General features: G+C 37.8%; 1 protein-coding gene across 1 annotated transcript; it reads right to left on the bottom strand.

Moving 5' to 3' along the window:
* Nucleotides 1-3,933: 3,933 nt before the first annotated feature.
* copb2 (COPI coat complex subunit beta 2) lies at nucleotides 3,934-22,651 on the bottom strand. Its single transcript, XM_052129022.1, has 22 exons — nucleotides 22,523-22,651; nucleotides 21,730-21,867; nucleotides 21,291-21,377; nucleotides 21,055-21,181; nucleotides 20,791-20,939; nucleotides 19,798-19,944; nucleotides 19,594-19,693; nucleotides 19,306-19,448; nucleotides 18,892-19,091; nucleotides 18,635-18,745; nucleotides 18,438-18,526; nucleotides 16,626-16,732; nucleotides 16,367-16,510; nucleotides 16,107-16,237; nucleotides 15,756-15,963; nucleotides 13,289-13,399; nucleotides 12,291-12,505; nucleotides 11,988-12,080; nucleotides 10,746-10,929; nucleotides 10,348-10,422; nucleotides 10,017-10,199; nucleotides 3,934-6,395 (listed from the first exon to the last, which is right to left on the bottom strand). The coding sequence occupies exons 1-22, from the start codon at nucleotides 22,523-22,525 to the stop codon at nucleotides 6,300-6,302; spliced, it is 2,841 nt and encodes a 946-aa protein (XP_051984982.1). The 5' UTR covers nucleotides 22,526-22,651; the 3' UTR covers nucleotides 3,934-6,299.
* Between the last annotated feature and the right edge of the window lie 1,458 nt (nucleotides 22,652-24,109).

Genomic DNA, 24,109 nt, shown 5'->3' with positions numbered 1-24,109 from the left:
GGAAAAGGCATAATATTTTAGCCCAGTTAAGAAAATATACAATCAGAGAAAATGTATTACTCATTGTTTTTTGAACAGTGGGACCCACTAGTCACAATTCAATGGGAGTCCATATGACTTCCCTTCATAGTGCGTAGAATTATTGTACCCTTCTGGTACAACAGCAGGTTAATACGAAAACATCACAGCTTCAAATAAAGTGTGAGCATATTTGAATTTCCATGCTGGCCCTTGCCTCTGGGTGCTACAGCTGAAATGGTGACATTTGCATCAAAATCTAATTTTACTCGTAGGCATGTTAGGCTGCCATTACGTTTTCATCTAATGTATTTTGAAAAGCATAAATGTGTCTAAAACCCATGAGGAATTGTTCAAGCGGTGCACTGTAAATGTGTAGATATAAAAGTTTTTTTTTTCTTTTAAATAAAAGGCCTTAAGTACTATTAATGACAAAACAACATTCTCTTGTGACATTACAACAAACAAAAATAAAAAAATGCATCTCTTTTTTTTACTTTTATCATAATGAAATGCCTTTAATTTTCATTATTTTACAGAAGCTATGCAACAGTGGGTTTTAGGCACCTTTTTGGCAACCTCCTATAATTCACATTCTTGAATTCTGTCTAAAAGCACAGACTGCCATCTAGTGGAGCTAAAACCAGTACAAAGTGTCAGTTAAACAAACTCAAGAGGGTGCAGAAGCTCCTTAAACTTGGTCACTCAAACGTGCTGGGAGTATATTCAACAGCAGATCAAAAGCTTTGAAAGTGGGACCTCATACTGCTCCTGAAGTGAAAATTCTTATCACACATGGACCACTAGTAGGGTTTTTCCTTAGAATGTACCGCCATGTGTCTGGTACGATCTCCTGATAAAGGAAACTTTTTCCCACAGAGCTCGCAGCTGAAGTACTTTTCTACAGTGTGAAGGCTTTGGGTTTAAGGTTTAAGGCTATGGGAATGCTTGAAGGACTTGCTGCATTGCGTGCATTTGTAAGGGGTGTCAGAGCAATGGATCTTTATGTGTGATGTTAGGTGGCTGACCCGTTTGAAGCTGCTCTCGCAGTGTGGGCAATGAAATGGATGGGTTCTCTTGGCTGAATGAGCTGACGTTTAAGTTCTTGCTTCTTCAAGAAACCCTGCCCACACACAGAGCAGCTGAACAGCTTGTTCCCTGCATGGCTATACAGGTGAACATCCAGCTGACACTTACTGATGAACTTCTTATCACACTGTGGGCACGGAAAGGGCCTTTCTCCGGCATGGGTCGCCCTGTGGACTCTCATATCTACCGCAGTGTTGAAAAGCACCACACTGGTGGGGTTCCTTTGAGAAAAGCTTTTCCCACATTGAGAGCAAGAGAACGGCTTTTCCCCTGTGTGACACTTTGAACCACTCTCCCTGCTGAACTTTCTCTTGCAATAAAGAAAGTTGAACAGCCTCTCATCTGTGTAGTCGTATGTGCAAGGACAGTTCATGCTTACCAACATAACTCTTTCTACAGGTGGAGCACTGGTGCAGCTTCTTTAAGGAGTACGTCTTTTTATGGGCTTTGAGGTCAGACTTTCTTTTGAAGCTTTTGCCACATTTTGCCAACTCTAGTTGGACCTTAATGATCTCAATGTAGATGTGGGTGTTGTTGGAGTTTTCTCAGATTCACTGGACTCCATTAACATGGAACTGGGAGCAGGAACTGTCAAGCAGCATCATGTCTGTATCTACCTTCTCGTCCCAAGAGACAATAAATCATGTATAAAACAAGAGCTTTGAGAGGATGCAGCAGTGACAATGACAGCTAAACTTAGCCAGCATAACAGATTTGGCTTATTGTTGCTGATTTCATATGTCTTATTTCAGTGTTACATACAAAGGAAAGATGTGATTCCACATGAAAATGGTACCTACCAAGTTTCACAGGACGTCTCTCTCTTAAAGCCAACCCCACAAAAAAAAAAAAAACCTGTTTAGAATAGGTGCTCTCTGTTAGAATAAACTATACTAATAGGTTTGAACAGCCTAAATGATGTTATTAGTATAAATTGTGACACATCTCACCTTCAGACAGATGATATCCTCCCTATGTTTGATGTCTTCTCTATCTGGTGATGTGTTTTTCCACTGATTCATCTTTGAGCTCCATAACCATCTGGACGATGGTGGACAGCGTGGTTATTACCTTTTGGTTGATAAGTCCTGTTACATTGACATTTGTAACTATTGATTTGATCATGATTGATGCTTTAAACACTGCACTAAACAAACCTTTGGTATTGATTGCTGAACAAATCGGTCTTGAAGATGACCCCATACAGTATTAAGTTGGTACACTCACTAGTACTACAATGACCCTGCTAAAAGGAAAAAAAAATGAGCCTCCCAGTCTGGTGTGTTTGCTTGTTTTTCGAGTGGTTTTGGGCACTTTTCAGCTGGTCAGGCTGGGAGACCAGCTGGCCTCCCAACTAAACCATATGAACACCAGCTTGGCCAAGATGAAAGAACAGGTTAAACCCACTGAGACTAGTCTAAACCAGTTAAGACCAGCAAAGGTACTGATTGCAATTTTCCTTTACTTTATAATATTTGACCATAAAAAGACCACAAGTTGTTTTGTTAAAAAATATAAAATAATAGTCTCTAAAATTCATACCTGGACTAGAGCAGATCCCTTAGCCTCAGTTATATTTTTAAGATCATGCAAAAACTTCTTACTGAACTTCAGAGAATGTACAAATGTGGTTCCCTTGCCATTTTACTTTCTGCATTCTCTACACAGATTGATTTGCCATCTGAGAAAGAAATAAAGTTGCTGCCTTCTGAAGATTCACCCTTAGAAGCAAAGCTAGATACACTTATAAGATGTAGAAGCACAGAACACTTCGTCTCAAACAAACAGGACACTCTAGGGACTTGTTGACCTCCCAGTAGCTTTGCAGGCAGCTTTTGCACAAACTGTGGCAACACCGTAGAGTCTTTAAAGAGAAAGTGCAGAGATAGCAGACACTATCTGCCATTGAAAAGGGCGAAGTGTCAGCCATATTGTCACAGCTCTCAATGGGATGAACAATTACATGATTGATGTGGAAAAAAGATAGACAATCATATTTGCTTCAGTCATGAATTTTTCCTATAAACATGCTATGATTTATCAATAAGTTGGTAAGGTTTGTTTGACACAAATGACCATGCCATTTCTATCCTTTTCTGTGATCTCCCAGGAACTGATAACCTTTACATTTATTTACATTTATGCATTTGGCAGTAGTTTCTGATTTATCACTAGGAGCACTGGCTCCATCTAATGGACAGGATGATGTCTACATCCGTCATGGCACACCACAGCAATCCAAAAAAGGCAGCCTGAACTAAATTTAGCACAATTATCATGCTTAATTGTTGTTTTTCCATATTGAGAATCATGGCATTAAGGCTCTTAAAGGCCATGTAGCATTTATAGCTGATATTCTCACCAAAAATACTTTAACAGAAAGGATATTTTGGGATAGGCTATGTAAAGTTAAGCTACAGGCTAACAAATGTTCCAAACGCTATTTGGAAAATAATGCTCAAGATCACAATGATGCTTGCAGATTAATTTCACTTCAGTAGACAAAAATGCTTGAAAAAACTGCAAGTCATTGTGCCACAATAACGAAAGCAAATTTTATCAACATACCTGTAGATAACAACTGAGGAAAGCGATTAATGGTTCCTTTTCTCAATTACAACATGGTATGAATTATGAACCAACTAATCAACCAACCATCCATCCATCTATCATTCTATCATCTATCTATTTATTTGAGTTAGTACTGACATTGAGAAATAATGCAATCATATCCTTATTCTGTAATTATGACAGATGTGCATCATTAACATTTATAGTACAGAAAAATATCCTGTCAGTCATCAGCACATCCTTTTACTGTCCCCATGCATTTATGATCAAAATATTGTTTCATTACAACAAATACATAATAACAATTCAAATTAGTGCACAGATAAATTGAAAGTTATTTTCATTGCATACTCTTAAATATATCCTTTGTGTATCATTTATTTACAATAAGGTTTCATTCAGAAACATTAACCCTTTCAAAAAAATTACAATTCTTGCCTGCTCATCTGAAATACCTGTCTGCTGATTTCCTCACCCAGAAAGCAACAACTGATAATTTCTATGGATGCCTTTAACAAATCCACATATGACTCATATGATATATCCCATGTTTTCAAAATTCATATGGTAGTTTTGAGTGGGGAACTGACCAACAGATCGAAATTGCACATATTGTCACTAACTGTCTTACAAGACACATGTTATTCCTGCAGGGAATGCATTACGTTCTGAAAAATAAATCCTCCATGCATCAGCATTTAAATCACAGCACATTTATATTTTATTGCAGACATTTTACACTGGATAGTTCATTTTACTAAAACTGATAATTGCAAGGATTCATGCCTATGAATGGAAATCCGCCCCAATTTATAAAACTACAAAAAAATAAAAAAAAATAAAATAAAATCCTCATCCAGTAATAATAAACGATTGTGATTGGCCCATCCTAGCCAGCATTGAGAAATGTAATAGATACCATGTTTATTTTTATTTTTTTCATTAAAAGTTTAGATCGTTTTATATTTTACTGACTTTATGGAGACAAATCAACAACAGAATGTTTAAAGAGGAAGGAATTCATGTTTTGGAATGGCCAAGTCAAGAGTCCAAATGGCATGTTGTGGCATGATCTGAATAGTGCTGTTCATGCAAGAAATTCCAAAAAATATGAATAAACCAAAATATATTTGAAGAGAAGAATGGTGTAAAATTCCTCAGTGATATACAAGGCTGATCAAGAGCTACAGGAAATGTCTGGTGGAGGTTATGCTGCAAAAGTTGCTTCTACCAGTTATTTGATACAAGGTTCACATACTTTTTTCCAGAATTGACAGAGAAAAATTAAACATGTCCAATAAAGATATGAAAACTACAATTATTTCTCACCTTAATGCCATCCCAGATGTGTATGACTTTTTTCTTCTTCTGCAGAACACAAATTAAGATTGTTAAAAGAACATCTCAGCTCTGTTGGTTAGCACAATCAAAAAATAAGTGTCCAGAACTCTGAAGGTACAAATAACACAAAGGCTTCGCAAAAGTAATCCATATGGCTCCAGTGGTTTAATCAATGTCTTCTGAAGTGATCCAATCAGCTTTGGGTGAGAACAACTCAAAATATAACAAATTTTTTACTGTACATCTTCCCAACGCAGTCTCTAGATTTTTATGCTCGATTACACTTCCTAGTCCTTGACGCATGCGCAGAGTGCTGGATGACAATTTAGGAAGTGTAATAGAGCTTGAAATCATGATCGTGCCTAGAGACTGCATTGGGAATATTTATAGTGAAAAAGAGTACATTTTTGTCTGTTCTCACCCAAAACCATTTGGATCGCTTCAGAAGACATTGATTAAACCACTAGTCTTTTGGATACTTTTATGATGCCTTTATGTGATATTTGGACTTTCAGAGTTCTGGCCACCATTCACTTTCATTGTATGGACCTACAGAGGTGAGCTATTCTTCTAAAAATCTTTGTGTTCAGCAGAAGAAAGTCATACACATCTGGGATGGCATGAAGTTAAATGATGAGAGAATTTTCATTTTTGAGTGAACTATCCCTTTAAGCAGATTGTGTTCATTAGTTTAAAGTATTAGAGATCAGACTAAATTTTGTGAATAATTAACACAGAAATGCAAGTAATTCCAAAGGGTTCTCATATTTTTTTTGCCACTGTAAATCACCCTTTTTTGTGTGCGCACATCCTCTGTTGGAAAATGGGAGGAAGCTAATGGCAGGTTCCTAGAAGATACTGTATATATAACAATGTCTAAAAATGTAAAATAAAACAATTTCTGATGGTAGAATCAATGCAGAACACCTGCAGTACAGAGAACAATTTAGTATTATGACAGGACCAGTTATTGTAAGCATAGTAGTCTTTATTATGAATAAAGACACCATGATTTATCATGACAGAACACACGAGAATCAATGTATAAGTTGGTGTAGGGGTAAAATGTAAATTGTAGGTCCAGAAAAAATTCAGAATCAATAACACTTATTTCTTCTTTTTCCATTTGTGCTACGTCTCAAAACACATTCATATTCAGCCCAGTCCACACTTGCCTTGCTCTGTAGGAAGGGGAAAAAAAAAAAAAAAAAAAAAAGAGGGGGTGGGAAGGGGGGGGTGTTTGGTCACTTAAATAAACTCAATGCTTCAGGGCTGGTGGTTTAGTCATCTAAGAAGTCATCATCCAGATTAACGTCTGTGGCGTCAATGTCATCCAGATCCAAGTTATCCAAATCGTCCTCCAGTTCATCAATAACCTGAAAATATATTATCAAAATGATCAGACTGTTCCAAATGGTATAAAACCTAAATATTATCTGGCATTGTTAGTCTGCAGATAAATGTTAACTACATACTTAGTGGTTTAAATAAATTTCTTTAGTGATCCTGCAAGGGTGTAATCCCTTGGCTTGTTACCACAGAAGTGTGTTTATTCCAGGATTCTTTTTAAATACACCCCAACCATTTAGAAATACCCATGTGAAATTTGTCAATATGTCTGATTCAAATTATTTTACAAATTTGTTTTTGTAAATGTTTCAGTGACCGATACGACAGTCATCTTGGACTTCATACCGACACCTTTTGGTATGGATGCAGCAGTATGCAAAGTTTTTCAATGTCATTGTAGAAATTCCATGAAATTAAGATAAAGTGCGTAGTTTATGCCTTAAATGTTTTAAGAGGAAAATTACTTTTAATTAGAATCAGAATTAGCTTTATTGCCAAGTATGCTTACACAAGGAATTTGTCAAAGTGACAGAAGCTTCCAGCACAAAGAGAATACAAAAAAATATTCATACAACATATACATACAAACATTTGAAATATACATATAAACATACAGTATATACATAAACAGTGAAATAAGAATAAAAAATATGATACAACAGATAAATATACAGGAGGAAACTACAATAGGGCAATAATGTTGTTAAAATCAATTATATACAGATACAGTTACGTGCAAGGTGATTCATGTATTGTGAAGAAGAGGTAGGATATGTCAAATAGATATTGGGTGGTTTCACAAAGTGAACCAGCCGCAAATTACCTCAGTGCTTTTGGTGTTCACAATGTAAGTGGACTTAAGAGGACCCAGTTCCTTTTTTGGTCCTCTTCACATTAATGTGGTCTCAGACCCCTTGTTGTTCACACCACAGCTCCACAAGGACTCAGACCCCATTGCAGCTAGGGCTGTCACGATTTTAAAATGTGTCTATGACAATAATGTTTCATAAATAATTGCGAATTGTTAATTAAAAATTATTGCACAGGGATAGAATTAAATAGAATTAGTTAAAATCCCCAAGAATAATAAGTGAGTCCAGGTATTGTTGTTCCATGTCTGTGATCTGATCAGCCAGCTGTTGCAGCGCAGCATTCAAGCATGCTTGTGGAGAAATGTAAACACTAACCAGAATAAACAAGGAAAACTCCCGTGGCAAATAAAAGGCTAAATTAGGGCAGCAAATCTTATTCAACGCTGGGTGAATGGGGTCCAAAGCGATTTTTCCAGCCATTTTCCTCACTCTGGAGGTGTACAGTTCTTGGAGGGTGGGAAGGTGAGTACCAATAATCCGTTCAGCAGTCTGGACTATCCTTTAAATTATTATGATGTCTGACTAGGTAGATGAACTGAAAAAGACAAAGTTATTGAAGAGCAAAAGGACAGACTCAATGACTGCTGAATAGAACTGTATCATCAGCACCTGTGGCAGGTTGAACTTCCTCAACTGGCAAAGGAAGTAGATCTGCTGGGCCTCTGCTGGGATTGTACATGTGCTGGAAGTTAATGTCCCAAGTCTCACTAATTGCTGCCTATCTGTCAAAAAGCTGGTGATCCACTGGCAGATAGAGGTGGGAAATGCAAGCTGGGTTAATTTATTCCATAGAGAGCACGGATGATTGTGTTGAAAGCCGAACCGAAGTCCACAAATAGGGTCCTTACATAAGTCCCTGATCTGTCTATATTTTCCAGTATGTAATGCAGTCCCACATTTACTGCATCATCCACCGACCTGTTAGCTGGACAGGCAAACTGAAGGGGATCCAGAAAGGGTCAGGTGATGTCCTTTAGGTGGGCCAACACCAGTCCCTCAAACCACTTCATTCATGACCAAAGACTTCAGGGCGACAGGTCCGTATACATCAAGTCCTGCAATCTTAGGTTTCTTTGGGACAGGTTGATGTTGGAGCATTTGAAGCAGCTGGGAACTTCACAATGCTCTAGTGATGTGTTGAAGATCTGTCTAAAGATGAGGGGTAGTTGGTTAGCACAGGCTTTTAGACAAGTGGAGGAAAAACCATCTGGGCCTTGTACTTTCCTTGTCTTCTGTTTCCGCAAGACCCGGCACACATCCTTTTCACAGATGTTAAGTGCAGTTTGAGTAGCGGGGGTGGGGGGGGGGTTGCAGGAAGTGTTGGTGTGAATTGTTACAGTAAAACACATTCAGGTTGTCAGCCAGTAGTTGATTCCCTACAGTGTTGGGGGATGGTGTCTTGTAGTTGGTAATGGCTTTCAGGCCACTCCACATTGATGCAGGATTGTTAGCTGAAAACTTGTTTTCCAGATTTTCAGAGTAGCTTCTTTTAGCTGCAGTAAACTCCTTTGTCAGTGTGTTTGTTATTTTATCCCCACTTCTGTAAGCATCCTCTTTGACCTGACGAAGCTGCCTTAGTTTTGCTGTAAACCATGGTTTGTCATTGCTGTTTGTTAAATAAGTCCTAGTAGGAATGCACAAATCCTCACAGAAACTGATACACGATGTCACAGTATCTGTGAGCTTGTCCAGGTCATTAGCTCCAACTTTAAAAACACTCCAATCAGTGCAGTCAAAACAGACTTGTAGTTCCAGCTCTGCTTCATTGGCCCACTCTTTACATTCTTAACTACAGGTTTAGCTGATATTAGTTTCTGCCTGTTGGTTGGAAGATGATGAACCAGACAGTGATCAGAGAGTCCCAAAGCTGTTCTAGGGACAGACCAATATGCATTCTTTAATGTAGTGTAACAGTGATCCATCATATTTCTGTCTCTGGTTGGGCATGTGCTGTTTGTATTTGGGCAATTCACATGGGAGGTTTGCTTTGTTAAAATACCCAAGAATAATAATAATAATAAGTGAGTCCAGGTATTGTTGTTCCATGTCTGTGATCTGATCAGCCAGCTGTTGCAGCGCAGCATTCAAGCATGCTTGTGGAGAAAGGTAAACACTAACCAGAATAAACAAGGAAAACTTCCGTGGCAAGTAAAAGACTTACAGTTGAGGAAGAGTGCTCAACGCTTGCATTGATGTAAAAGCATGCTCCACTGCCTCTTTTTCCTTGATAAATCCGCTCTGAACAGCTGAAAGCACAGCAGATGTAAAGCACTGTCCAGAGTAATTTCACTTAGCCAGGTTTCCGTGAAGCACAGAGCAGCAGAGTTAGCAAAGTCCTTATTTGTATGGGATAGAAGTTCGGAAGCCGCGTTGACACAGTTTGTCCCTTGGGCCAGCTCGCTTCCCTCGTTTGCGTCTTTTAGCGCGCTTGAACAACACCGCAGCTCTTCCAACTAAAATGTCCAACAAAATGTCCAAATACCAGTAAAAATGTATCTGGTGTTTGCTGCTGAATATTTAACAGTTCATCTCTGGTGAAACTGATTGAAAAGAAATTTTCAGGGCAAACAAAAAAAAACAGCAAAATAACTGGAGAGCTCCACACTGTGGTGGCCATCCTAAATCCACTATCATAAATCGTAATAACTATTTTTAAAATAGGCGATTGTCTGGCATATACAACACATTTTTACATAATGGCTAGATTGCTATAAATGTAAATAATCACTTCAAGTCAGACATTAACATGGTTTCTTTAGGCATCAGTCTGAATACCTTCTGTTCTGCGGCTGAAATCTTGAGAGTCTCTTCTTCTGTCTTCTCCTCAACCTTCTGAGCAGGCTGGGATTCAGCAGAACTCAAGGAAGAGACTGCTGCAACTACTGGAGCTGAGACAGCTGCCATCACTGAAGCTAAAACACCCACTGATGGGGCTTCTTCTTCTGTGTCCTTCACCTGCTGTATAAACCCAAGTGCTTTAGTTAGCTTATTTATAAAAGAGATATATATATATATATATATATATGAGCTCTAATGATCAGAGTTGTAGTGTGCTTGTGTATTAATTCTGTTTGTGGTAAAATAAATGTATGTAAGGCACACTTACCTGTGTGGGAGTGGGGAAGATGCCTTTGGGTTCATAACCACTGGCTTCCTCCAGCACGTTCCTTTCTTCATTGGGCTGCAGAGAGAGAAAATACATGATGAGGATACAAGGGTAATTTCACAACACTGATTTTAACTGCTTTCAATAGGCATCTGAAATTAAATGGATTAGAAAAGAACAAATTATTGCTTGCAATTACCAAACTACTTTGAATAAATAAAATAAAAAATTAAATGTGGCAGTAAATACCACTCATCTTTATTTAGTTTTGACACTGCATTTAGAAGATATAGGTTTGTCTAATTTGTTTGCTTATGTCTGCAAAAATGCTGACTGGTTTCCTCATAAGGGGAGCTTGGAAGTAAACAGGAAAACATAAAAAAAAGCTGCTTTCCTACCGTGATCAATGGGTAGTCAGTGGCAGGTCTAGTTTGTCCGAGACAGGTCTCCCTTAGGTACTGCTCTGCCACAAAGGCCTCTCTCAGCCCAGGGAACAAGTTCTCATACTCTGTGGGGTCTGCCAGAGACTCTGCTGCTTTCTGATTTACTTTAGACAAGCTCTCTCTCCACAGCTTAACCACCCTGTTTTCAATCACACAGTCACAGAATTATTGTAGACAAGATTTCATTCAGACATTAAAGGGATAGTTCACTAATTAAAATTCACTTTTTTACTCACCCTCATACCATCCCAGAAATGTATGACTTTCTTTCCTCTGCCGAACACAAACAAAGATTTTTAGAAGAGTATGTCAGCTCTGTGGGTCCATACAATGTAAGTGAATGGGTGCCAAAATCTTTAAGCTCCAAAAATCACATAAATCAGCATAAAAGTAGCCTAATCCACGTGACTCCAGTGATTAAATGCATGACTTCAGAAATTATAGGTGTGGGTGAAAAACAGGTCAATATCAGATCAAAGTCCTTTTTAACAATAAATCTCTACCTATGACCAGGCCTGACCTCTAGGTGGCGATATATACAAAGAATGTGAAATACCAAAAATATTTTTTAATTGTTGTAATATATATATATATATATATATATATATATATATATATATATATATATATATATATAAAAAACATATATATATATATATATATATATACACACACACAAGTGAAAATAAAAATTTCTAGTCCGTTTCTCACCCACACTTATAATCACAGGAAATATGGATTTAACCTCTGGAGCCTTATGGATAACTTTTATGTGATTTTTGGAGATTAAAAGTTTTGGTACTCATTTACTTACAGTGAATGGACCAATAGAGCAGAGATATTTTTCTAAAAATCTTTATTTGTGTTTTGCAGAAGTCAGTCACATCTGCAATGGCATGAGGGTGAGTAAATGATCATTTTTAACTTTTCAGTGAACTATCACTTTAAGCTTGATGTTTCAAATGCCTAGTTTGGCACAATGTCAAACAACAAACACCTTGGCTATGATCAGAATGGAATACTACTGCACAGCTTACTGGGCAGAACACAATTATTACTACGAACTAATACATACTGCATAATATTTTCCTATATACTGTACATGCATTGTGACTTTCCTTCCCTTGACTCTACAGCAAGTTGTTCCTTAACAAAAGCTATCATTATAATTGTGGCAACACAAATAGGAACACAGACCTGGACACTTGGCTAGGCAGATATGTGCGAGCAAGAAATGCTGCTTCTGGTAGACGATTGGTCCTTATTAGAAGTTCCAAACAGTTGTCCAGTCTAGTGAGAAAAACAAATAATAAAAATCAACTAAATCAAAAATATTATATTCCAAAATAGAGGTGACTTTGTCTGACAACCCTTATTAATGGTGTACAAAATATCAAGACTTTACAAATGTATCATAATACATGTAAAAAAAAAAATTGTGCAGTCAACATATTTCAATATGCATTTCAGTTGATGGAGGTCTTTTCTCTATTTACTCACTTTCCCTGCAGGAAGTAGGTCATGAAGGCAACATTGTTTTTGCCATCACGCTCCGCCCCCTCAGCAAGCTTGGCAACCATAGAAGCGTTGCCAGATGCAGTTGCCAGCAGCAGCAGTCCTCCATAGTCCTGCGCATGATGGAGGCACTCCTGTGCCAAGCCAAATTGGCACTTGCTGATGGCCAACTCTGCCAACTGCTTCCATTTCTGTTCCGACTACAGAAGAATAGTAATACAATGAAATTTCATTAAAAGTAACTTAGAGCTGCCATGCAGAATCTTGTACACTACTTTTACTAAAAAGACACTTCTATAATGCTTTTTCTCTGACATAAATTGTAAGAATAATTGAATCAATGAGCCAGTCATGTGACATAGCGTTGGCGTTGACTAGTGAGCAGGGGTGTAAAGTTTTATGAACAACAGTAACTAACTCAGTCGGCATTAAGGGAAATTTAGACCCGGCACATAAACTGATTTTAATGGAACTGTTTCATACATTATGATATTGAAAATAACTTTTTTTTTATCTTTTCATTTCTGTAATCATGTCACCCTTTTATTTAATTTTTAAATTAGATTCATGTAGTGTTTATAGTATCATAAGTTACTTTTTTTAAAAGTTGACAATAAAATACCTAAATTTTTTATTAAAAGGGAATGTAAATTACAGTATGCGTGCTACATTTTTAAATTGCAGCATCACATTTTTATTATAAAGGGGCATAACTTTCACAACTCAGTACTCAATACTCACTACTCATGAGTACTTTTAAATTAGCTACTCTTTTGCTCTTACTTGAGTAAAGTATCTGTCCTAAAAAACTACTCAAACTACATTTTTTAAGAACAGTACTTTTACTTGAGTATTATTTTTCAGAACTCTTTCCACCCCTGCTAGTAAGTCTCAAGTAGTTGAATGTGTCTGGTCACCACTAGGGGGAGCTGATGTGACAACCAATAATATTTATTGTCCTGTATCATTCGTTTATAACAAACCTCAGCTTCTACTGCAAGCTGGTATGCAATCTTGAGCTCTCCTAACTGTAGCGCCAGCTCAAACCTGTGCTCTGGATCTGTGGAGACAGCCAAAGCCTGTTGCTTGAACCCCTGTAGACACATAGATGTAGATAGTTGGGACATCAGAGAATGTATTGAGTTTCATATCAAAATACTTCACATGCTTTTGGTAGTCGATCAGCTCAAAAATTAAAGTTCTCCCATCATTCACTCACGCTCATGCCATGTGTATGACTTTCTCTCATCTGCAGAACACAAACAAAGATTTCTGGAAGAATATCTCAGCTTTGTAGGTCCATACATTGCAAGTGCATGGTGACAAGCTTTGAAGCTCAAAAAAACCACAAAGGCAGCATTAAAGTAATCCATACGACTTCAGTGGTTTCTGATCCAATCGGTATTCGATGAGAACAGGCAACTCCTTTTTCACTGTAAGTCTTGCCACAACAGTCTCTAGGCATGATCATGATTTCAATCTTAATTACACTTCCTAGTGCTTGGCACATGCGCAGAGCATTAGACGGTACAAGAAAGTGTAATCAAGCTTGAAATCATGATTGCTGAGGTGACTGCTGATTACAAGATTTATAGTAAAAAAGGAGTTACATTTTGATCGGTTCTCACCCAGTCGCATGGATTAGTTTTATGATGCCTTTATGTGCTTTACATTTTGGTCACCATTCACTTGCATTGTATGGACCTACAGAGGTGAGATATTAATCTAAAAATCTTTGTTTTCTGCATCAGAAAGAAAGTCATACACATCTAGGATGACATGAAGGTGAGAAAATTATGAAACTTTTAATTTTGGGGTAAAATATTAATTTAACAAGGTTTTCTTGACACATGTTTGTAGCATTGGACTTCTAGTTTAATTTATTATGGGTGAAGCTGTTTTGCTGGTCAGTTTGCTAAGTGTAAGGATATAATGTATTACCAAATATGTAGTGTTTTCATACTCAAGAACTCAACAATATTGGCAGTACTTCTAAAAGGATTGATCATGGTTTGCCAGCTAACATTGGAAATAGGGCTGCACGATTTGGGAAAAAAGTCATATTGCGATTATTGAGGTTAATATTGCGATATGCGATTGCGATATAATAAACAAATGGTATCATGAGTCAACTTGCTTGGTTATCAAGGAAAATGCACAAATAGATTACTGATAATGCTGAAATGTGTATTTTTTTTTATTAACAACAACAACTATAAATGCACAGTGTTTTCAAATTAAAATATTTTTACAAAATTAAATAATATCTTTGCATTACTGCAAACTTGTTATTTTCTCAATATTACACCTAAATATAATAGAATAAATAAGAATATAGGAATTTTCAGGAAAATAACATTGTCCAAACAAACAGGGACATTTAAGCAGGATGTAACGTACTTTGTTTAAACTCTTTTGAAAAGGAAACTGGATATAAAAGTGTGGTTCACTCAAACCACTAAAACTGTTGTTGTGTATATATGTGTGTGTGTATATATATATATATATATATATTACACACACATGCATACATATACATACACATACACACACACACACATTTTATTGTTTTTGTAATTTTAATGTTATTTTTCACATAAGATTGATCTTATGATGATCTCATCAATGATGGAACACGTTGCAAGTTGCAGACAGCGGGGGTGAGAGACGAGCGTCTCTGTGTTAGAGTGCGCATCAGCCGGCGGAACTTTAAATCTCTCACGGTCTCGACTCCCGGTCAGATTGGGTCTCTTCCGCGACTGGTTGAAGCGGCTCTGACCGCACCGAGAATGACAGTTTTGGAGTTTGTTTTTATTTACATGGCACGCTCCCATATTATATGAACTTTAAAGATAAAATAAAGATATATCACAAAGCTGTGATCTGTGTTTCTATCAGACACTCGAGCTGCAGACAGCGGGGGTGAGAGACGAGCATCTCTGTGTTAGAGTGCGCATCAGCCGGCAGAACTTTAAATCTCTCCTGGTTTCGACTCCCGCTCAGATTGGGTCTCTTCCGCGACTGGTTGAAGCAGCACTGATTGCACCGAGAATGACAGTTTTGGAGTCTGAGCTTATTTACATGCCACGCTCCTGTATTATATTAACTTTAATTTTTTATGAAATACAGACATATCGCCAAGCTGTGATCTGTGTTATTTTTTCTAGCCGCCAGTATCGGTCTGCTCGGCATCCATCTTCACCTGATTTCCACGCTGAACACCGGAAACTCACATGACATGACCACACATGCCACTCCCTAAACCGAGACTGACTGGTCATCTTTTTATTAGCGGTGTAGAAAATGGGCAAACAGCTCTCATGGGCTGTCACGTCCACACATGCCCTTATTTATTTAATAAAATCCCAGCATTTGCCGTCATATAAATCGCACAGGCTAGCATCGCGATTGCGATATGATTAATCGTGCAGCACTAGTTGGAAATCTAACCTGTTTTTCCAGGAAGTGGGCAACCCTGGTTCGCTGTTCTTTTGTGATGGTGGGCAACACTTTGTCTGCCATGCCGAAGTCCCTGCGCATGACAGCTGTCTGGTACTCCAGCACAGACACCAGAAGAGAGTAACTGACAATATTCAGCTCCTTATCACCCAGGTAAAGACGGTCGTCTTTAGGAATGTATCCCAGCAGGTACATGGTTCTGAGGGCAACAAGTCACTTTTAGACAATATTCTTCATAAATGAAATTTGAGAAGCCGCTCTTTCCATCTTTACATGTGATATAGATATCCCAAAAATGCTTGAAACGGTTTTAAATGAAGGTTAGATGAACATTGAATGGACCTGTCAAGGTGAGCAATGGTGACAATCTCCCCTCCAACAAAGTAGTTGAGTCGGTTGACTGAACTGGTGTAGATGAAACAATCTCCCACCCACAGACCGGTCTTAACCACCTCCTGAATCTCTCCCAGGACCTGCACATGCAAACACAGACCACAGGGAGCTTAGACCTTTCTTCAACCATTGGTTTCCAAACACATGTTGAAAAGAACTGGATTGAATACTCAAGTGTTGCCTTTGACTCCAATATACTGTATGCTCACCTCAAAAGCATCTTCAATGCCATCTTCAGTAACTCCCTCATTTGACTCCTGTGATGTGGCAACTTTCTCCGACATATAGCGCAGTATAAAAAAAGACTCCTCTGTGGCAATACACACCAGCTCTCCAGAGTCTGACCAGAAAATCTGAAGGAAAATAATCAGATCAGATGTGATAAGCAATTGCAGTAATATTTTAAGTAGCGAGTATATACAAAGTATGATGGTGAAGTGAACTAGAGCAGCGGACAGCAGAACTCACATGTTTGGGCTGGATCTCAATGCGACGAATCAGCTCTGTATTATCCCAGTCATAGAAAGCCAAGCCGTTCACTGATCGGACACCCAGTAAGAAACCACCATAGATACCTGCAAACACAAAACCGTGCTTTTGATGTTTTCATAAACCACGAGAGCTGTGCACAGTTTGAAAGTACTGTTCAAAATAGCAGGTTACCATGCTACTTCTATTAGAACCAGTATGAAATGGAAATAAATATTTTCCATGCAATTTACAGTACATGCAGTGCATAATATATGCACATTTGATTTTCAGTGTGCATTTACAACCCTCTACAGCCATTTTGGAGAAAGAATTGCCACTGGCAAGTACATTTTTATTTAATCGCTAGACTTTTGATGACATGTAATCGAAATGAAACTGAAGACAAAAAAAGAAAAAGATATTAAGCAAATCGAGAAGGGGTGTTTTTTTTTTTTTCATATCTACAGTATTCATATACAGTATATGACTTCTCACAATATAGTATGAGGGATTGCACATTTTATTTTAGATTCCACTTTTCATTATTTTAATCACATTTTAGCCATTTAAAAATGTTCCAAATTTCACATTCTATCAATACATATGATGTCATGAACTTTTTTTAAATAATGATAGAAGCTGTTGCCTCTATTTGAAATTTCATTAACATTTTTCAACAAAATATTCACAAGGTTGGAACCTAATAATAAGCATGGTAAATGGTCTGCACTTATATATTGCTTTTTTAACCTTAGCGGATTTCAAAGGATTTACACTGTGACTCATTCCCCCATTCACACACCAATGACGGCAGAGCTGCCACACTAGGCGCTACTCTGACATTGGGAGCAACTTGGGGTTCAGTGTCTTGCCCAAGGACACTTCGGCATGTGGAGACAAGTGGGCTTGGAATCGAACTGCCAACCCTGAGATTAGTGGCCAACCCGCTCGACCACCTGAGCCACAGCCGCCCATAGAATAGCATAGAATTACAGATAAAACAAATGTTTTAAAATCATATTTTAAAAATAATAAAGTGATACTATATCAAAACTACTATCCAAAATATCCTTGATCCACAAACAACTGTTTGTAAGTGCATCGTACATTAACAAGAGAGAAGTTGCAGTTGTTTTTACCTCATCTGGGCAATTTGTTATTGGAATTAATGCTTATTTTTACCTTTTGATCACCAACTGCCTGTAAATAACAGAAAGGATATAAAATAAAAAAAAAGACCTGAAAATGGGGTGCGGGGATCTTGTCTTTGGACAAATACAGACTGAACCAAAAGGAAACATTTACTTACATATTATTCTCAAATTCAAATCTACAAGCTCTCTTGCAACACTTTTGCCTTTTAACAGATGTCCAGTCATGTTACAACAGAGCATGTTGTGAAAACAGTCAGTGGAAAAGTGCAGCCAAAAAACGGAATGCGTGCTCACGAGACACAACCCACAGTTAAAGACGAGGCTAAATCCAGCTTCTTATTCTGTAAAAGGATCTTGGTGCTTCACCACTACATGACTCAATCAATGGTGAGTAAAATCTTAATATTTACTAGCCAGTGGCTAATAACAGACATATTTTATTCCTATAGTGTGAAATTTAATCATATATGTGAGTGATTTACTCGGTGTAGTGGCCATTTAATATCTGGATGACCTTATAGAGGCGTTTTCAAACTGGCCCTCGCACAGGGATCATCATATTGGGGGTCCCTGGCATCAAAGATTGCATTAAAGGATTCAGTCTAAAACCAGAGCCAAGTTTGACTACTATTACCTACAATGCAAAATCATTTACCTTCTGCTCCAAAGTCTGGCTTGAAAGACTTTTTCTCCTTGAAGTTTTTGAAGATCTTTACTACACTGCTGCTTTCCCGAATTGCGTACCTTTGATTTAAAAAAAGCCATAAGTATACTTCAACACAGTCTTGCCATGGATCGTCTTTGATCCAGTACAGTACAAATATGTCTTTGATATGCAAGTATAGCACTTACTCCGATGAGTCATGGGCCCACACAAACTCCTGTGCTGATCCAAAGCTCTTGTTTCTTAGAGCCATTGCAGTATATATGATGTACTCTCCATCTCCACACACCACAACAAACCTGAGCACAAGATTAGGGTTGAATGGAGTCTTTGGATAACAAGCTTTTCAACAAGTTTTTATTAAATAATATCAAAGATATATTAAATATTGGTCAGGTTGCATGTAAATGTGACTGTTGCGAGTACATGAGTGTGAGGGTCTTACCTGCCATTAGGATTGTGCTGGATAGTTTGAGGGTAGATCTCACAGCTGCCCATGTCCTTTACTGCCAGTGGCAGCCTCTCTCCATCCTTGATCTCAGCATCACCCATGGCTTTGAGGTTAGCCTGCTGAATCTCTGAATGCTTGGCCCAGATGATCTTTCCACTGGTATCCATTGACATGGCTGGCTCCTCACGACCAAGCTACAACAAAAAACAAAAATGTTATCCACAATGAGCATCTCAGTGACACAAAATTACAGAGACAATCCCTTTGGGGTAACCTTGGGTTAAGTGCTTTGCTCAAAGGCACAATGGTAAACTTCTGATTACCAGCCAGGAGCTTCAACCAGCATGCCACACAACTAACAGGCACACATTGTTTCGCACAATGCTCCTTTTGAAATGATTTTATTACCTTAATAATGATGCTGCCTTCATCATAGCCCAGTGCCACACTGTTGGAGCCCCGCAGGCCGGACACACACCACACTCGCTCCATACCATAGTTCAGGGTACTTTCTAAACGATAGGTGCTAGAATGCCAGATCCGAACTGTGCCTGAATCCCAAAACAATTACAATTCTGTATTAGATCAGCACGACGCTCTGTTGGGTTAATCTACATTTCAGCCACTGAGATTCTGTAAATTGGCGATCATTTAAAGATCTACTTTAAGATGACAGTCGTATGCACTGTAACTCACCATCCTCTGATCCAGTGATAATGATTGGTAGCTCCGGGTGGAAGTTTACACAGGACACATTCTGGGCATGACCCTCAAGAGTCTGTACACATGTTTTATTCTAAGGAGAGAAAGGTACACACAACATGATAAATAAGACCACCAAGAATGACTCACAGCTGCATAAGTATCAAGGAAGCAGAAACCAATAATAGACATTTATACCTGATAGTCCCAAATCTTGACCAGTCTGTCATCAGCTCCTGATATAAGGTAGGGTTTATCTCCTCCACTGTAATAATCAATGCAGTTCACTCCCTTATCGTGGCCCTCAAGAGTGAAGTTAGGAGAGGAGGAGCCCAGCTGCCAAACCTGAAACACAACACATGTAATCTAAGTATGATGTAATTGCTTTTTATCATTTTTGCCCATTTTGCCAGTATTTTAGAGAGAAACTGAAAAAGATAAATGGTATCTGGAAATTCTGCAAGCTAGATTCAAACTTGCATAACTCAGGCCTTGTCTACACTAATAAGTTTTCATTTGAAAGTGCATCTTTTTCTCTTCGTTTTGGCCTTCCATCCAGAGACAGAATTGTTTTCCGAGAAATTGAGCTTTTTGAAAACGCACTCCAAAGTGTATAAATTTGTAAACTGAGTTTTTGCGTTGTAGTGTGGCCTGTGAAAATGGATATATCTGAAAATGATGATGTATTTGTTGTCATGTGACGCAGTCATGTGATCTATCCAACCAAAACAATCAAGATGGCTGCCCGTATTATAGCGCCGCCATTGTACTTGATACTCATTTTGATAACGTTGTTAAAAAATAAATGATACTTTGTACAACGATCACATTGCGTTCCTTCAAATGCGAAGGTACTTTACTTGGAATTGGTGTATGGTGATGGAACACGTGTACAATTGTGTTTCAGACCATACATGCAACAGGGATTTTCCTCATGTGCAATAACATGATTTAAGCATTTTAATACATTTCAGTGTGGACGAGCAACTTTTGGAAAACGCTAGTGTGGACGGAGAGCATTTTGAAACGAAAACACCATTTTTAAATGTATCCGGATTAATGTTAGCCTCAAATGAGCACCACTGCTCAATATAAAAAAAGCCTCAATATGTCCAACATCTATTAATGTTTCAATGTGACATTTGGTGGAAGGCTAATGCATGCATAACATAAATATGTTTTCAAACTTACCTTGATGGTTCTGTCCAACGATGCACTTGCGAATTGGTTGTTGTCTTTAGGGTTGATGACAATCTGCATGACGTAGTGTGTGTGGCCCTCGAATACCTGACTGCAGGACCATTTCTTCTCCCAGTCCCACAGCTTTATCAGCATGTCATCTAAATAAATAGATAAAATAAATGTAGATTAAAATGTATTGAAAAGAGAGAAAACTCAAAATGCATTCATTAGAAATGATGAGCTTGTGTTATGCATTATTCTATCTGTACGTACCACTGCTCGTGAGGATATAGGGCTGGGTAGGGTGCACAGCAATGCAGCGAATGTAATCTGAGTGAGCCTCAAACATGTGCACTCGCTCTAGTGTGTTATAGTTGAAGACGCGAATCTGCATGTCATCCTACAAAAAAGGGAAAGACATTAAATCAAACAGGTTACCAGTATGAAATCTATAGTGCTTCATGCTCCACAAAATATATGTATGAATAATAGTTTTAGAATATACTTACTGCACCGGTTATGACCCAATTTTTCCTGGCCACAAACTTGGCGGCTCTTACAGGCAGATCACAGACTTCAAACGTCTTAACCAGAGTCTATAAAGAGCCATACAACTCATTAATATATGAACATACAACATACATAATGCTCTGCAGTATCCATCATGTAATTAGTAAATATCAGCAGGGTAAGTGAAACACCATTATCAATATATGGACAGTCAATGTCAATCATTATAAAAAGTAAATATCCCATCAATGTACTATTTTATATGAGCAATACGTAAACATTATACATACTATCAGAACATTCCCAAACCTTCTTGGACAAAGATGTACATTGTAATTCACTGTGCATGCATTATTTTGTGACCTTGCCTGTGTCTAGTTGCCATGTCTGTCCATGTATTGAAGCTTCTGAAACCAACGGCAAATCCCTTCTACTCACTTGTGTTTCGTGGTTCCAGACACAAACGCTGCCGTTGTACAAACTGGCCAGCATCCATGGCTCGGTTGGATGAAGGTCTACGCTTTTAACACGGTCAGATCGAGCCGTGAGCTTACGCTTGATGTCCAGCCTAAGAGGCTACATAAGAAGATTCAAAATTACAGTTAGATGACAGCTTACATCCACCATCAGCTCCTGCTACTATAAATCAACTGGACCAAGAACACAACAATTACACAAGTTAAAAATACAAAAGCTAACAATCTTTCAAGACAAGAAAGAAGTTACATTTTGTAATACAACTTCATTAGATAAGTACTAAAAGTTGTCACTCTGTTAAAACAGCCTGAAAGAGTAACAGCAGCTAATAAAAGCAACAGAATAGCAATAACAACACAAGTCACAAGACAATGACAATATGTTATGATAATAAAATTACATTTTCAAAAGTGTCTATTTTCAACATGTGAATAATTTAAAGTACACAGCCACATTCATACAATCAGCTGTTAGCAAGAAAGAGGACAATATATAGCTACCAAGTGACCTGCAACACCATTCAATGAGGGTTAGCTGTATTTTGCTTAATGTTAAAGCTTTGTATGAAAATTGTATATCGAGAAAAAAACAAGGAATAACACACAAGTACACATAGAGAGAACTGCCTATGTGGCCATTATTAAGGCCTTCTAAGCTAATAGTGCTAGCTAACGTTCCAGAAAGCGCAGTTTTTCTTAAAATCTGTGATCCAGTGTTAAATTAAACATGATGTAGATATTGATGCGGCACTTACCATGTTTGCGTTCGCTGCTTTTGGTCGCCTTCAGTGGCAAATATTTAAATCATCCACTGAGAGTCTGATGTGTTATTCGCCTGAGTTCATAGCACGGCAGGCAAATGTGACGTGGAACTTCCTCAAAGCCCGTGCGTTTGACGTAGGAAGCGTTGACGTGACATTAGGATGGCTTCGGAAATCTTCGTATGATTTCGGATAACATCGCCGTTTGAGGCACGGTGCATAATGATTTGTAATCTTTAAAAATATTTCACCTACATTGCTTTGCAGAGCGTATGTAGAAATCATTGTAAAACATAACAATTATATATATATAATTAATTCACCAAAGTGGCATTCAACTGATCACAAAGTATCGCCATGACATTACTGATGTAAAAAAAAAAAAAACAGCACTAGAAAATGACTTGCCATTATATCTAACACAGTTTAAAGCTATTTGGTTTGTTAAATTAAGCTTAAAATGGTCTTTGTGTTTATTTTTGAGTTGCCACAGTACGCAGAATTATTAGGTAAAAAAATGTGTCTAACAAGGACAGAAAGAGATGTGGAAGGCCCAGATACAACTACACAAGAGGATCATCAAGTACATCAGAGTCTCTAGTTTGAGAAATAGACGCCTCCCATGTCTTCAGCTGACAGCTTTGTTGAATTCTACCCGCTCAACACCAGTCTCATGTACAACAGTAAAGAGAAGACTCAGGGGTGCAGGCCTTATGGGAAGAATTGCAAAGAAAAAGCCACTTTTGAAACAGAAAAACAAAAAGAAATGGTTAGAGTGGGCAAAGAAACAAAAGATAACTGGAAAAGAGTATTATGGATCTTAACTCCATTGAGCTTTTGTGGGATCAGCTAGAATGTAAGGTGTGTGAAAAGTGCCCAACAAGACAGCCACATCTATGGCAAGTGCTACAGGAAGCGTGGGGTGAAATGTCACCTGAGTATCTGGACAAACTGACAGCTAGAATACCAAAGATCTGCAAAGCTGTCATTGCTGCAATTGGAGGATTTTTTGAAGAGAACTCTTTAAAGTAGTTTAAGAAGTTCTAAAAATGTTCACTCTATTAATGTCCTTATACATTGTGATCAGTTGAATGCCACTTTGGTGAATAAAAGTACCAATTTCTTTCCATAAGAGCAAAATATGTACATTTTTTCAAACTTTTGGCTGCCAGTGTATTTATGAAAATAGTAATTATATTAATACAATTCTAATGAATACTAATAATGAACAATGGTTTATCAGTGTTTTTTCTTTCTTTTCGTACTGTAATGGTTTACGACCTGAGTGAAACTTGAACTGCATATTTAACCCTCCTATGGTATTGAAAAATGACACCTCCCTTTGGTATGCGCAGTCATTTTTGAACTGAAGTTCGATCTGTAACCCTTTTTTTTTTTTTTGGATGAAAGTATTTATAAAAAAAATTATTCTCTGAAGTAAGAACAATAAAATTATGCATCTTTTGGTATTTTATGCTATTTTGATTGCATTTTATCATCTTATTTACATGTACATTTAATTTGCATAAACAAAAAAGCAAGTTTTGAAGAAAAAAAAATAAAACCCACACTTCTATTAGT

This window comes from Xyrauchen texanus, chromosome 6 (assembly GCF_025860055.1).
Source record: "Xyrauchen texanus isolate HMW12.3.18 chromosome 6, RBS_HiC_50CHRs, whole genome shotgun sequence".
Taxonomy (NCBI): Eukaryota; Metazoa; Chordata; class Actinopteri; order Cypriniformes; family Catostomidae; genus Xyrauchen; species Xyrauchen texanus.
Note: the sequence above shows the minus strand (reverse complement) of the source record. Positions and strands in the feature narration are given on the sequence as shown.